This window comes from Hemitrygon akajei, chromosome 9, assembly GCF_048418815.1.
Source record: "Hemitrygon akajei chromosome 9, sHemAka1.3, whole genome shotgun sequence".
Classification (NCBI taxonomy): domain Eukaryota; kingdom Metazoa; phylum Chordata; class Chondrichthyes; order Myliobatiformes; family Dasyatidae; genus Hemitrygon; species Hemitrygon akajei.
In genome coordinates, this window is record NC_133132.1 from 133,926,145 (window position 1) to 133,938,354 (window position 12,210).

General features: G+C 39.7%; 1 protein-coding gene across 1 annotated transcript in view; it reads left to right on the forward strand.

Moving 5' to 3' along the window:
* LOC140733546 (uncharacterized) overlaps positions 1 to 5,302 on the forward strand; it is an 85,357-nt gene extending 80,055 nt beyond the window's left edge. Inside the window, exons 10-12 of the mRNA XM_073057009.1 lie at positions 254 to 364; positions 1,630 to 1,777; positions 2,603 to 5,302. Coding sequence (XP_072913110.1) covers positions 254 to 364; positions 1,630 to 1,777; positions 2,603 to 2,670 — 327 coding nt within the window. The 3' untranslated portion in view covers positions 2,671 to 5,302. The remainder of the gene's footprint in view (positions 1 to 253; positions 365 to 1,629; positions 1,778 to 2,602) is intronic.
* The last annotated feature ends 6,908 nt before the right edge of the window (positions 5,303 to 12,210 follow it).

Sequence of the window (12,210 nt, forward strand, 5' to 3'; positions counted from 1 at the left end):
CACTGCTACTATGGATCCTCATCGACTGCACAAAAAGCTAATGCAAGCTGCAGTTAAACTCAATAATTTTGTCATTCTGCGAATTATTGCTTTATTATTAAATTGTGTTTCATGGAATAGCAGAAGAAGGAGGACAAGAACATAATGATTTGAAAGGAGAAAAGCCGCTCTTCGTTTTGGGAAGTGAATGACTCAGGTTTTAAGTAAGAAAGATTTAGCAAGGCAAGGAGTAAGGTCGCATTTTGTTTTCTAGATGACATTGGAGAAACCGGGTTCTATATCACATGATGAGCCAGGCAAAACATATCCAGTTACTCCTGGCTTCTCTGATGTCCATTTTGTTGTAACGGAGTCAGAAATAAAGGTTGGTAAAGTTTTGTTTTGTTCTGAAGTTTTTCAGATGGAGGTAGAAGTAGAGCAAAACATTGTTTGACTGCAATGTGAATTTTTTGAATTCTGTCCTGTTTATAGGATGCATTCTAACATTTGAAACTTGTGACAGACTTTCAAGAAAATTACTTCGATGATCAGAAAAGGGACAGTTAACAACCTCTCCCGAGCTTGTAAAAGAACACCATAATAGTGAAGGACAGTATAGATGCACGCTGATGGTCTAAATGACAACGATAAAAAAACATGTTAATTTCTGTGGCCCCTAACTGTCTAGTTGAACTCCTTCCTCCAGGACTTCCTTTCTACAACTCTTAAGGTGGTCATGCCCTTAGCCCTACCACTGTTCAGCTCTGATGTCCTCCCACCTGGACTCCCTTCCTCTCGCTACTGCAAGTGATAATTCTGGTTCCACTCTACTGAGGAGCCTTTGGCTATCCTGCAGATAACTAACAGCATTCAAATAAAGTGAGGCCATGATTGTCCAGGTGTGTAGACAATGCATCCAATTTGTGAACAGTTCTGGCAGGACACAGAAGTGATTTGAATGAGCAGATAGTACAAGAATATTTCTTTAATGACTCCGTGCCATATTTTAATGGATAGTGAGTGCCTAGGGAGACTGAGGAAAGCAAGGCTTCCCTCCCCCCGCCATCTTAACTGCGCTGTACAGGAGCACCATTGAGAGCATCCCGACAAGTTGCATCACCATCTGGTATGGAAGGCCCCACAAAGGATTTTGAGAACGACTGAGAGGATCACTACCATCCATCGGGAACATTTATCAGGAGCGCTGCATAGTATTATCGAGGATCCCACCCATCCATCCAGCATCCTCTTTAACTTTCTACCATCAGGCAGGGGACTCTGACAGATTAAAGCAAGAATGGTCAAGATAGGAAATAGTTTCTTCCCTCAGGCCATAAGGCTTCTGAACTTCCTGCCATGTCGCATTCTAAGTGTCACTGGTTTATCTGTTCCATATCTTACAATATTTAATTTATGCACTTTATTTATATGTTATCCATCTGTAGATTTCATCCTTATTATTATGTGTTAGGTGTATTTTATGCCCTGCTTCGGAGAAACGGTGTATCATTTGACCATATAAATATATATATATAGTTAAATGATAATAAACTTGAGTTGACTTGCACTTGTGAAGGCCTTTGTAACACCTCAGCACATTAATAGAACTGTTATTGTTATAAAGCTAATCATAGTTTTTTTACGTGACAGCTCAGAGATGGTGTACAAAAGAAGATTCTGGTGGATGTGGATCCAGAGGGGATTCCACAAAGATCAGGAATTGAAGTGGAACAGTGCTTGACAGATATTGGTCTTACTGAACAATGGAATAATGGAACCAGCACATCAAGCACTAAAGGTAAGCCATGTGTTTTAAACCAGTACAAACTTTGATTTGAGTATTAGATGTCTTAATTTTTCAGAACTTCACAAGGCCATGCTATGAAAAGAAACAACATCTGAGCCAGTTTCTTACAATTATTCGTGGGAATGTGAGTGAACCACTGGTTGGTACAAAACATTCTCATTTTTGCAGCAAAATCATTGAAAATTGCTTAGTTAGTCTCTTCTGTTTTTAGTGATTCCTCTTTTTCATCTGCAATCAATTTAATGTCATATTAGCACTTCTCTTTTGTTTACTGAATCAGAAGTTGTCATCAGATTGGGTAATGGTCATAAGCTTTAAATAAATCACTCTTGTATTTTGGTAAAGCAGCTATTAAGCAATTTGCTATGTGGTCTAATTTTAACCACATCCCCCCCCCCCCCCCCCCCCCACCAAATCTCCTTTTCTTCTATCTAAGTTATGAGCTGTTGCTAAAATAGCAGGGCCTCAGTGCCTCTGGCTTCCCTGCACCCTCCTTGGTAACTTCAGGCATTGGAGGTCTGCGAGAGTCATTGTATTTCTGAGATTAGGAAGCTGGACTGGCATGTATGCATTCTACCCTGCTGAATCATTTTTTATTTTAAGTCTGCTCAGGGTTCTATGTTAAAAATACGTGTGATATCACCTTTTTAGTTGTCTTTGGAAACTACCGGACAAAAACGGATTTCAAAAATTAACAGGAAGGAGGGCAATTTTATGAAATTGCCTTCAGCTGAAGAAGTTATACATGCTGTGAGCAGTTGGTAAATTATTCTAAAAAGTCATTATTCTGAAGTACTTTTTTTTGATTTATCGCAGAAAATGGATTCACTTTAGACTGTGCCAAAACAGAGAAGAGGAAAATGAAAGCCAGAAGAGAAACCTGATACTGCCTTTTTATTCATGGAAATGGTTCAGATTTTTAATTCTGAAATTGTCACCAGTTACTTCTAAATTAGGCACAGGTATTGTGCTGCAGGAAGCATTGCACTAAGTCCATAAAATGAACAAAGGGACATAGAGTAGGAAACTCTGATGTAGACATGGAAGCCACAGAGCAAAAGTTAAAGGAGTTGCTAATGGCAAGTACTTATTGTTACCAAAAGGTAACAAGCCACAAAAAGAATGTATTTCCCATGTACTTTGTCACTTTTTTTTCTATTCTAGTGCAACATGGAATGCAAAGTAGCTTTTCCAGTTCCAAGCAGCCTTGGTTTATGGCAGCATAAAAATAGTAGACTAGATGTTTTTTTAAAAGTTGCATATTTAATTCAAATCTGTTTCAAACTTTCCTTCTCCTGATATACTCAATTTTGTGTCCTATTGTGAAATTGTACTTTACAAATAACTGTGGCTGCCTATCTGTGTCTTAAATCTTAATCCTGGTTTCTGAGAAATAGGATGGAACTGAACAGGTGATTTCTCACCTCTGTTTTGAGCTGTTGCATACGGATTTGCTTCCACACTGTCAGCTCATAGCAATATAGCACTTCAGGTATTACTCAGTAACCTTGCTTGTCCAGATTTAATATTTAAATAATATAATTTTGCATCTTTTGGGATGAAAATGCACTAAATAATTTTTGCAAACTGTGCAGGGGAGCATGCCATAGAACCCACCCCCTTCTACCTTAAATCTTTTGTACCATTTTGTCCATAGTGCCGATAATTTTAAATTTGTTTCTTCTGTGTTTAGAAGTGTTTCATATTAGACAATTTATTTGCAGAATCTATGTAAAACAAAGAGAGAAATAATCCCAAACATTAGGATAGGTATTAAAAGACTGACTGTCAGATCAGCCAATAATGGTTTCAACTGGACACCACTCATGGAAGTACTTATTCTAATCAGAAGGGAATTTTAAGTTGATATTAGTTATTGACTGTAGTAGTATTAAAGGTACACATTTCTAAGAAATGTGCCCACTTTAAGACACTTTGCTGTAAATCCAACCATGGTTCCTGAATGAAGGTAAGAATCGCCCAGGTTGGTTACTGGAACCTTTTGAAATAATCCACTTCTGTTGCTTTGAAATGTTACTGTTTCAAAATGTAATGTGGTCATCATCATAAAATACAAGATTTAGTTATAGGCACTAAGCTCTACAATATAATGGGCTAATTGTGGAGTTTGAAATTTAGTTGGCTCATGTGAGTTTTTTTAATTAATGGTTGTGTTATTTTCTAATGCTACCCAGTGTGTTTACCTTAATGAGTGTTGATCACTATTGTTACAAAACAGTGTGATCTCTTGAGACATGTAGCCTTCAAGAAAATAAGCAAAATTATTTAAACAGAAGATGTTTACGGTTTATTTGCTGTGACCGAATCACAATCAATGAATTTTTAAGAAGTCAAAGGAAAACCAGCATAATTGACCATATTGGAGGCAAAGAAACTGGAACAAATTATCTTATGGTAATAAATCAGTATTTGTAACTTCCCTACATTCTATAGTGTACGTCATTTGCTTGCATTTTCAATTTTGGCTATAAACCAATGTAAAATATTGTTAGAATCTCCAATTTTATTTGAAGAAAAATAAATCAAAGGGCAATTTGAAGTCAAGCCAACCTATTGTTTGATGTAAGTAGCCTGCTAGTTAATATACAACCAATACCTCCAAAGCCAGTATCCTTAAATATAGTATTTACTATTTGCAAAGAGCTAAACTATCCAGATTTATAGAGGTGTTTGCTACAGTTGCTCACCCATTACATTTTTTTATCAATCAGTGATAAATCATGCAAGGTCCTGAATGTTCTAACTGTATAAAAATGATTTATTTTCCAGCTGTACAAAAGTATGACTTTTTATCAGGTCTTGTAGTGGCCATATTAGCCTTAATGTTGACTTAACAGTTTTATAGGAGGTTTAACAATTTTCACTAATTAAGGCAGTATTTTTGTTTCCCTTTTATAAATGAGAATGTTTCACTTCATGCCCTCCTGCAGCAAAGGTGGTTCATATAGTAATGTGATGTAGCATTTACTGTTATAGTTTTCATGTAATTCTGTGGTTCATTTCTTTCAAAAATCTGACTTCCACTTGTTATGTAATTGAAGTTTATGTCTGTTTTGTGTTGGCTCAGTACCTGGCTTTTTTAAATAAAGATTTTGAGCTGCAATTATAATTAGCTACATCAGTTAATATTAAATTGAATTTCAAATATTAACAATGATAAGAGTTTTAAATGGTGTTGTAAAGTGGTGTTTTAGTTAAATGTTGTATAACCAGAAAATCCAGTGTATGGATTGTTTTTTCTGTTTTCATTATTTGTGTAGTAAGGTTGCATGAAGTATCTGTATGTGAATTGTTTCTTTATAGCTTGTAAAACTTTAAAATCTGCAGTAAGTGCCAATATACTAGATTTTCTGGTAGGTTTAAGTAGGAAAGCAAAATTGTTTGACTAGTGAATTACCTTTGTCAGTTACTAAATTACTTGTGATTTTCATATTTGAATTATAATTTTCTGAAGCTTACAAATTTCCTATTCATAAAGCGGTTCTTTGGTCAAAACTGGTCTAGAAATGAATTTGTAGTCTTATAATGCTATAATGGGCTGGGGTGATCAGACCCAAAAGTCCCAAACCAATTGGAATGTTCAGGAGATGTGGTAATAAGCGTACAAGCACAACAAAGTAACTTAAGCCTAATTTATTATCATAAAGCTAAAAGCACAAATGAACTACACTAGTAGTAGTAGTCTCTCGAAGTCCAAGGAAGACGAATGTGTTGCGCAGTCAACGTCTGTGGGCACGCATATGACTTCTGAGGCCGAAGTCCGAAGCGCAGATACGATTGCAAGATGAAGATGCACAACACAAGGACCTGTGCGTGAAAGATATTATAGTGAAAAAGCCTTAGCATGGAGACAGTCCCACTCTCTCGGCCTCGGAGGTCAGGATCCACTGGCACGAAGATTGTTACACATGGTGGCCTCTTCGGCTGCAGGAGTTGCCGGACAATAGATTGATGAAGTCCTCCCTATTGATCGCCTACGGGACTCCGGCTCCGGATTTCTTCTCAGGGTTTACTCCCATAGCCTTTCCCATGATTTGGTGTGGCCCGCAAGGCAGCGGAAGTTTTAAAATCAGAGTTTTCCTTCTCCTAGGTGGGCAGTCGACCAGGACTAATGAGCCCCACCTGCCCGAAGCATCTGGTTTTGAGGTGCCAGAGACCTGCCTTTGCCCCTTCTCCCGTTGGTAGGAACAATTCTATCACGTGAAGGCCAGGAGCTGGACTTGGTTGACAGAGGCTATTTGAGACGCAAGCCATGTGGAAGCACTTTATAGGTAGGTGAGAGCTTGTCCTCATTACCACCTCCGGCTATGTCAACCTTGGAGCCTAACTACACTAAATACTACACAACACACACAAAATGCTAGAGGAACTCAGCAGGCCAGGATTTTGTGTGTGTCTTTGGATTGCTAGCATCTACCGATTTTTCTCTTGTTTGTGATCTAAGTACTATGTAGCAAGATTTCCACACAGATTTCAGGGCTCACAATTCTTAGTCACCACTCATTTGTTGCCGTCATTGGGGGCTTGACTGCTACTGTTGTTGGGGGGAGCTCTGAATTCCAACTCATGAAGTCACCCTGGGTTCATCCTAAGCACCAATTGATCGCGATTCCTCAGTTTAGGTGAAGTCCCAAGAACAGAGCAGAAGGTGCCTCAATGAATAGGGATTCAATCCGTAGATAAACTCTTTGGTCTTTCATTCTCGTGCCACTGGCACCAGGAGGCTAAGCAAGAATCCAGGGGATATTAGCAAACATTTAACAAACCTATACTGCAGCCACTATTCACAAACATTTAACAAATCTACAATGTTTAACTTTACAGACATCTCACAGTGCTGCAAACTCAGAGCTAAAGTGTCACTTGCAATTGTTCAGACTGGCATCAAATATTTTTTTATAAAATTTAATACACCACAGCACAATATAGACTTTTTTTCATAATGTCTGCATTACTATATGGTTGCATTTTTTTCCCAGAGTTTCTCAATGATATGGGTGTTAGCTTTGTTATTCAAAGTTATCATCCTGATTACCATTGTAAGATTTAAGACACGGAGAAAAATCTGTTAATGAAAGGATCAGGCTTAATTGTCAAATAAGCTGCCTGCATATATTGTCTAAAATGCAAAGTGCCTACTTCAACAGTAACAGATAGCTGCTGGAGCCCTTCAAATTGAAGTGAGCTTGTGCCTTCAGGAGAAAAAGAAAGAAAATTGGCGGACAAGAATTTAATACCAATTACTTTTGTAGATGAACACCTCATTAATTTCACTAAAATAACCTTCATTAGAAGATACAAAAGATAATGTTCAGTACATCAACAAAAGCCATACTGTCCTTTAAAAATTCCCTTCTTATCCAAGAAGTGCACATTTGCTTCAAAGCTTTAATTAAATGATTTGGAGTCAATAAATATCCTAAAAGAAATTATCTTCATTTGAACTGACAAGAGAAAATAAGAAGCTTGCTGGTTCATGAAGCACTGATTTTGACTCTCAAAATGTATTAACTGGATTTCCAGTTACCCATTGATGCACCATCAATAACTCTCGGAGACGGGAGGCGAACGATAGGCTTTTATTAGCTGCAAGAGACCATGATTAGTAGTAAGAGACCACCACACAACATCCCGGAGACTGAGGGAAGAGCAGTGCCTCCAACCCCCTTTATACAGGGGTCTGTGGGAGGAGCCACAGGAGCAGTCAGCAGAGGGGCGTGTCCAGACAGGTATACATAGTTTACCACACCCACCTTTTCAAAATGCGTATAGTGGTGAGCTATTATGTCAGTATTGAGGCTTCAGTTTGTGCATTTTCCAATTTAAAAGGTAAATACTGTAATTGAAATAAAAAAGAAAATAAGTTGTATTTTTCTATGTTAGATAGGCATTAAATTGGGCCTACTATACGTAATAGGTGTGAACAATCTGCCTATATGGAAAGTCTGAGTAATTTCAGAATTCAATGTCTGGAGGGAAATATGGTGCTATTTCACTCATTTTGGATTAAAGCAGGAGTAAAAGAAAGTCTAATAATGAAATATTAAGCTTACAATTTGCTCTGTGAGTACATCCTAACACATCTACTGGAATGCTCCATTGATATTCCTGAAAGTCGCTTACTGGATTAATAAGGGCATGCTTAAAGCAAATGGTACTTCTGGATTCGATGTCGGGGTGTGTGTGATTCATCATTTCTTATAACCATTCAGCAAAACATAATGCTGATATCTGGAAAGTTGATCCCAGCACCATTTTCAGGGTTCCTAGTTAGTCTGCTTATGCATTATAGACTACAGGAGGGCTGTGGGTTCATTTTATGGTAAAATAGACAGCGGTGGAACATGTGGACTGCAAAGATGCATACATTAGGGTGCTCTTTATTACAGCTCAGAATTTAATACCATCATCCTCTCAAAACTAATCAGTAAACTCCAAGACCAGGGCCTTGTGCAATTGGATCTTGGATTTCCTCATTTGCAGACGACCCCACTCCTCCTCCACAATCTCCATCAGCACAGAAGAACCACAGGGCTGTATGCTTAGCCCCCTGATCTACTTGCTTCACACTTATGACTGTGTGGCTGAGTACAAGTCCAACACCATATACAAGTTTGCTGATGGCACCACTGTTCTGGGCTGTATCATCGGTGAATCAGCATACAGGAGGGTGACTGAAAATTTGGCCAAGTGGTGTGATAACAACAACCCCTCACTCAATGTCAATGGACCAAGGAACTGATTGTTGACGTCAGCAGAGGGAAATCAGGGGTCCATGAGCCAGTAAGCATTGTATGATCATAAGTGGAGAGAACATAGAAAATCTACATCAATTTACAGGCCCTTCGGCCCACAATATTGTGCCAACCATGTAACATACTCTCGGAACTGCCTAGAAATTCCCTACCATGTAGCCTCTATTTTTCTAAGCTCCAGGTACCTAAGAGTCTCTTAAAAGACCCAATTGTATCCACCTCCACCACTTTGGCTGGCAGTGTATTCCATGCACCCACTTAACTGTGAGGGTAACTTTAAATTCCTGAGTGTCACTATCTCAGAGAACCTCTCCTGGGCCCATCATATAAAGATCATTGCAAAGAAAGCACAGCAGGACTACTTTAGGAGTCTGGAGATCTGGCATGTCAAAAAAACCTTGGCAAACATCTATAGATGTGTGGTGGAAAGTGCACTGACTGGCTGCATCATGGCTTGGGATGGAAACACCAATGCCTTTGAGCAGAAAATCCTACAAAAGGTGGTGAATTTCGCCCAGTATGTCACCGGTAAAGCTCTCCCAACCATTGAGCACATCTACATGAAACATTGCCATAGAAAAGCAGTATCCCTTATCAAAGATCCTCACCATACAGGCCTTGCTCTTTTCTCACTGCTGCCATCAAGTAGAAGGTACAAGTGCCTCAGGACTCACACCACCAGGTTCAAGAACAGTTACTAACCCTCAACCATCAGGTTCTTGAACAAAAGGTGATAACTACACTCACTCTATTTCTGGTGTTCCCACAACTCTTGGTCTAACTTTTATTTCATGCTCTCGTTATTTATTGCTATTTATTTATATTTGCGTTTGCACAGTTTGTTGTTCATTGATCCTATTACTATTACATTGTTACTGTTCTATAGGTTTGCTAGGAAAAAGAATCTCAGGGTTGTATGTGGTGACGTATGTACTCTGATAATAAGTTTTAATCTGTACTTTGAACTTAACATTAATTTTGAAGACGTTAGCATTTTGAAGTAGCAGCATCAATAAGAAGGGAAACCTGGAACTGTTGGAACTACTGGAAGAGAACAAGTAACGGATGTGTAGGAGACATTGCAGCATGTAGTCTTCAGAATCTTGTCATTGTGGAAAGTGAATTACTCTGTAAAGCTTCTTCACTTAGTGATTTATGTCAACTGGAACTGACAACAAGGAAATTAGCCACAGTTATGTGTGGCAGCTGGAGTAACTCTACCTCTATACTTCAAGCAACTGGAGATATTCATTTGGATTGGAGAGGAATCAATGCGGAAGAGTTCTGATACCCTTCAACCTAACCTGGGTGCGAGGTTGGATCGCTGCAAGTGCCGAGCGGATTTGGTGAGATTGAGAATGGCTTCAGGCTGTGCAGTCTGGGTGTATCTCTGCACTGGGACCAGGTCTTGGAGCGAGACCCTAATCGTTGCTTGGACAATTTAAATGCCTCCCCAGATAGACTGGAATGCCCGCGAGGGTTGAGCTCATTTCACTCGCTGTCCCGTGATGTTCATTCCTCTCCCCAGTGGCTGTCAACTGTGCGAGTTTCACGGCATTTTTGCCCCGTTAAAATGATGAACTTGAGATGGAGGCTTGGACCTACTGCTGCTCCGGGGGACAGATCTAAGAGCTCAGTCTGGTTCAGAGTGCTGTCATTTGCACCTATTGTCTGCATGCCACTTTCTTCTTTCTTCTTTCTCTGGTTATGGTGTCCTTTTTTAAAAATTGGGTTCTTCATGGTTCTTGCTTTGTGGCTGCTCGTAAGCAAACAAATATCAAGGTGCATCATTTACACAGTCTCTGATAATAAATGTGCTTGACTGAAACATGAGTAAATTTGCGGCACTCATTGTGGTAAACTGTGTATACCTGTCTGGACACGCCCCTCTGCTGACTGATCCTGTGGCTCCTCCCACAGACCCCTGTATAAAGGCGATTGGGGCACTGCTCCTCCCTCAGTCTCCGACATGTCGTGCTCCCTTTTCGCTGTTAATAAAAGCCTATCGTTCACTTCCAGTCTCCTAGAGTTATTGATGGTGCATCACTCATTTTCAGCTAAATTATTTGCAAAGTGGCTTAGACTTGTCACCTTCCCAGTGGCATCTGGCAAATGGCCAACCTATGGGATGTGCCTGAATTTGCAGGCTTTCACAAATGGATGCATGGGGTCCCACCTGAGCACTGAAACCAGCAAGTATCCATTTGTAAATACTCATTATCTGTGACGGCTTGTAGGCTTCCTGGCCGTGGCAGTGATACTTTTACTCAGTAAAACCAACCCCCAGCTCCCCTGTTCCAAACAGACCACAGACAAGTTGGAGGCTATTTGCTTGAGGACAATAGGTGTGGGTTCAATGATTAACTCATGGCTGCTGATAAGACCTTGTCTACAAGAGTTTTCTTACAACACAAGCCACGCAGGTTATTGTTTCAACATAACACGTGCCTTTCTTGCATCAGATACTTAGAAACATTTAAGTAAATGTGTTCATACACTAATGCCTTACCATATTAAGCATTTGTGAGGGATTTGCCTTGGAGATAGAGTGTAAATCAATTTTTTCCTTCGTGTAGTTTTTTTCCCCAAGATGTGATAGCAGTACTAGAGAGCAAGACAGTCACAGATAAATTGCAGCATATTGTGTATTGGCCCCAAGACCCTTCTTGAGCCTTGCATCAGCAAATATGCTGGTACAAGAGAAGTACTGAGTTGAGGTGCAAATGCAGGGTGATGTGTTTTTACCAATAGGGGAAAGTAGTGAAAGAATGAGACTTGGAAAAAGAAAGATTACAGCAAGCTTTGAATCTCCTACCATGTGTAATTGTTTATGTAATGGGTTTTTAATAATGCTAAGTATTGAGACCAAGCACAATCCTGGAGCACCTGGACAGCAAAGATGCATACATCAGGATGCCCTTTATCGATTACAGCTCAGCATTTAACACCATCATCCCCTCCAAACTAACCAGTAAACTCCAAGACCTCGGTACCCTTGTGCAGTTGGATAGTGGATTTCCTCACTTGTAGACCCCAGTCAGTTCAGGTTGGCAAAACATCTCCACAATCTCCCATCAGCGCAGGAGCACCGCAGGGATGTGTACTTAGCCTCCTGCTCTATTTGCTTTACACATAATGACTGTGTGGCTACGTACAGCTCCCACACCATATACAAGTTTGCTGATGACACCACAGTTGTGGGCTGTATCAAAGGTAGTGATGAATCAGCATATGGGGGGGAAATAGAAAATTTTCCTGAATGGTGTAATAACAACAACTTATCACTCAGTGTTAATAAGACCAAGAAACTGATAGACTATAAGAGAAGGAAACCAGAAGTCCATGATCTAGAAATCATTGGAGGAACAGAGATAGGGAAGGTTAGTAATTTTGAATTCTTCGATGTCATTTTTTCAGGGGACCTGTCCTGGGCCCATCATTAAATATAATGCAAAGAAAGCACAGCAGCACTTCTACTTCCTCAGGGGTCTGGGGAGATTCAGCATGACATCAAAAACCTCTATAGATGTGTGCTGACTGGCTGCATTATGGCCTGGCATGTGAACACCAATGCCTTTGAGTGGAAAATCCTACAAATGGTAGTAGATTTGGCCCAGTACATCACAGGTAAAACCTTCCCAACCATTG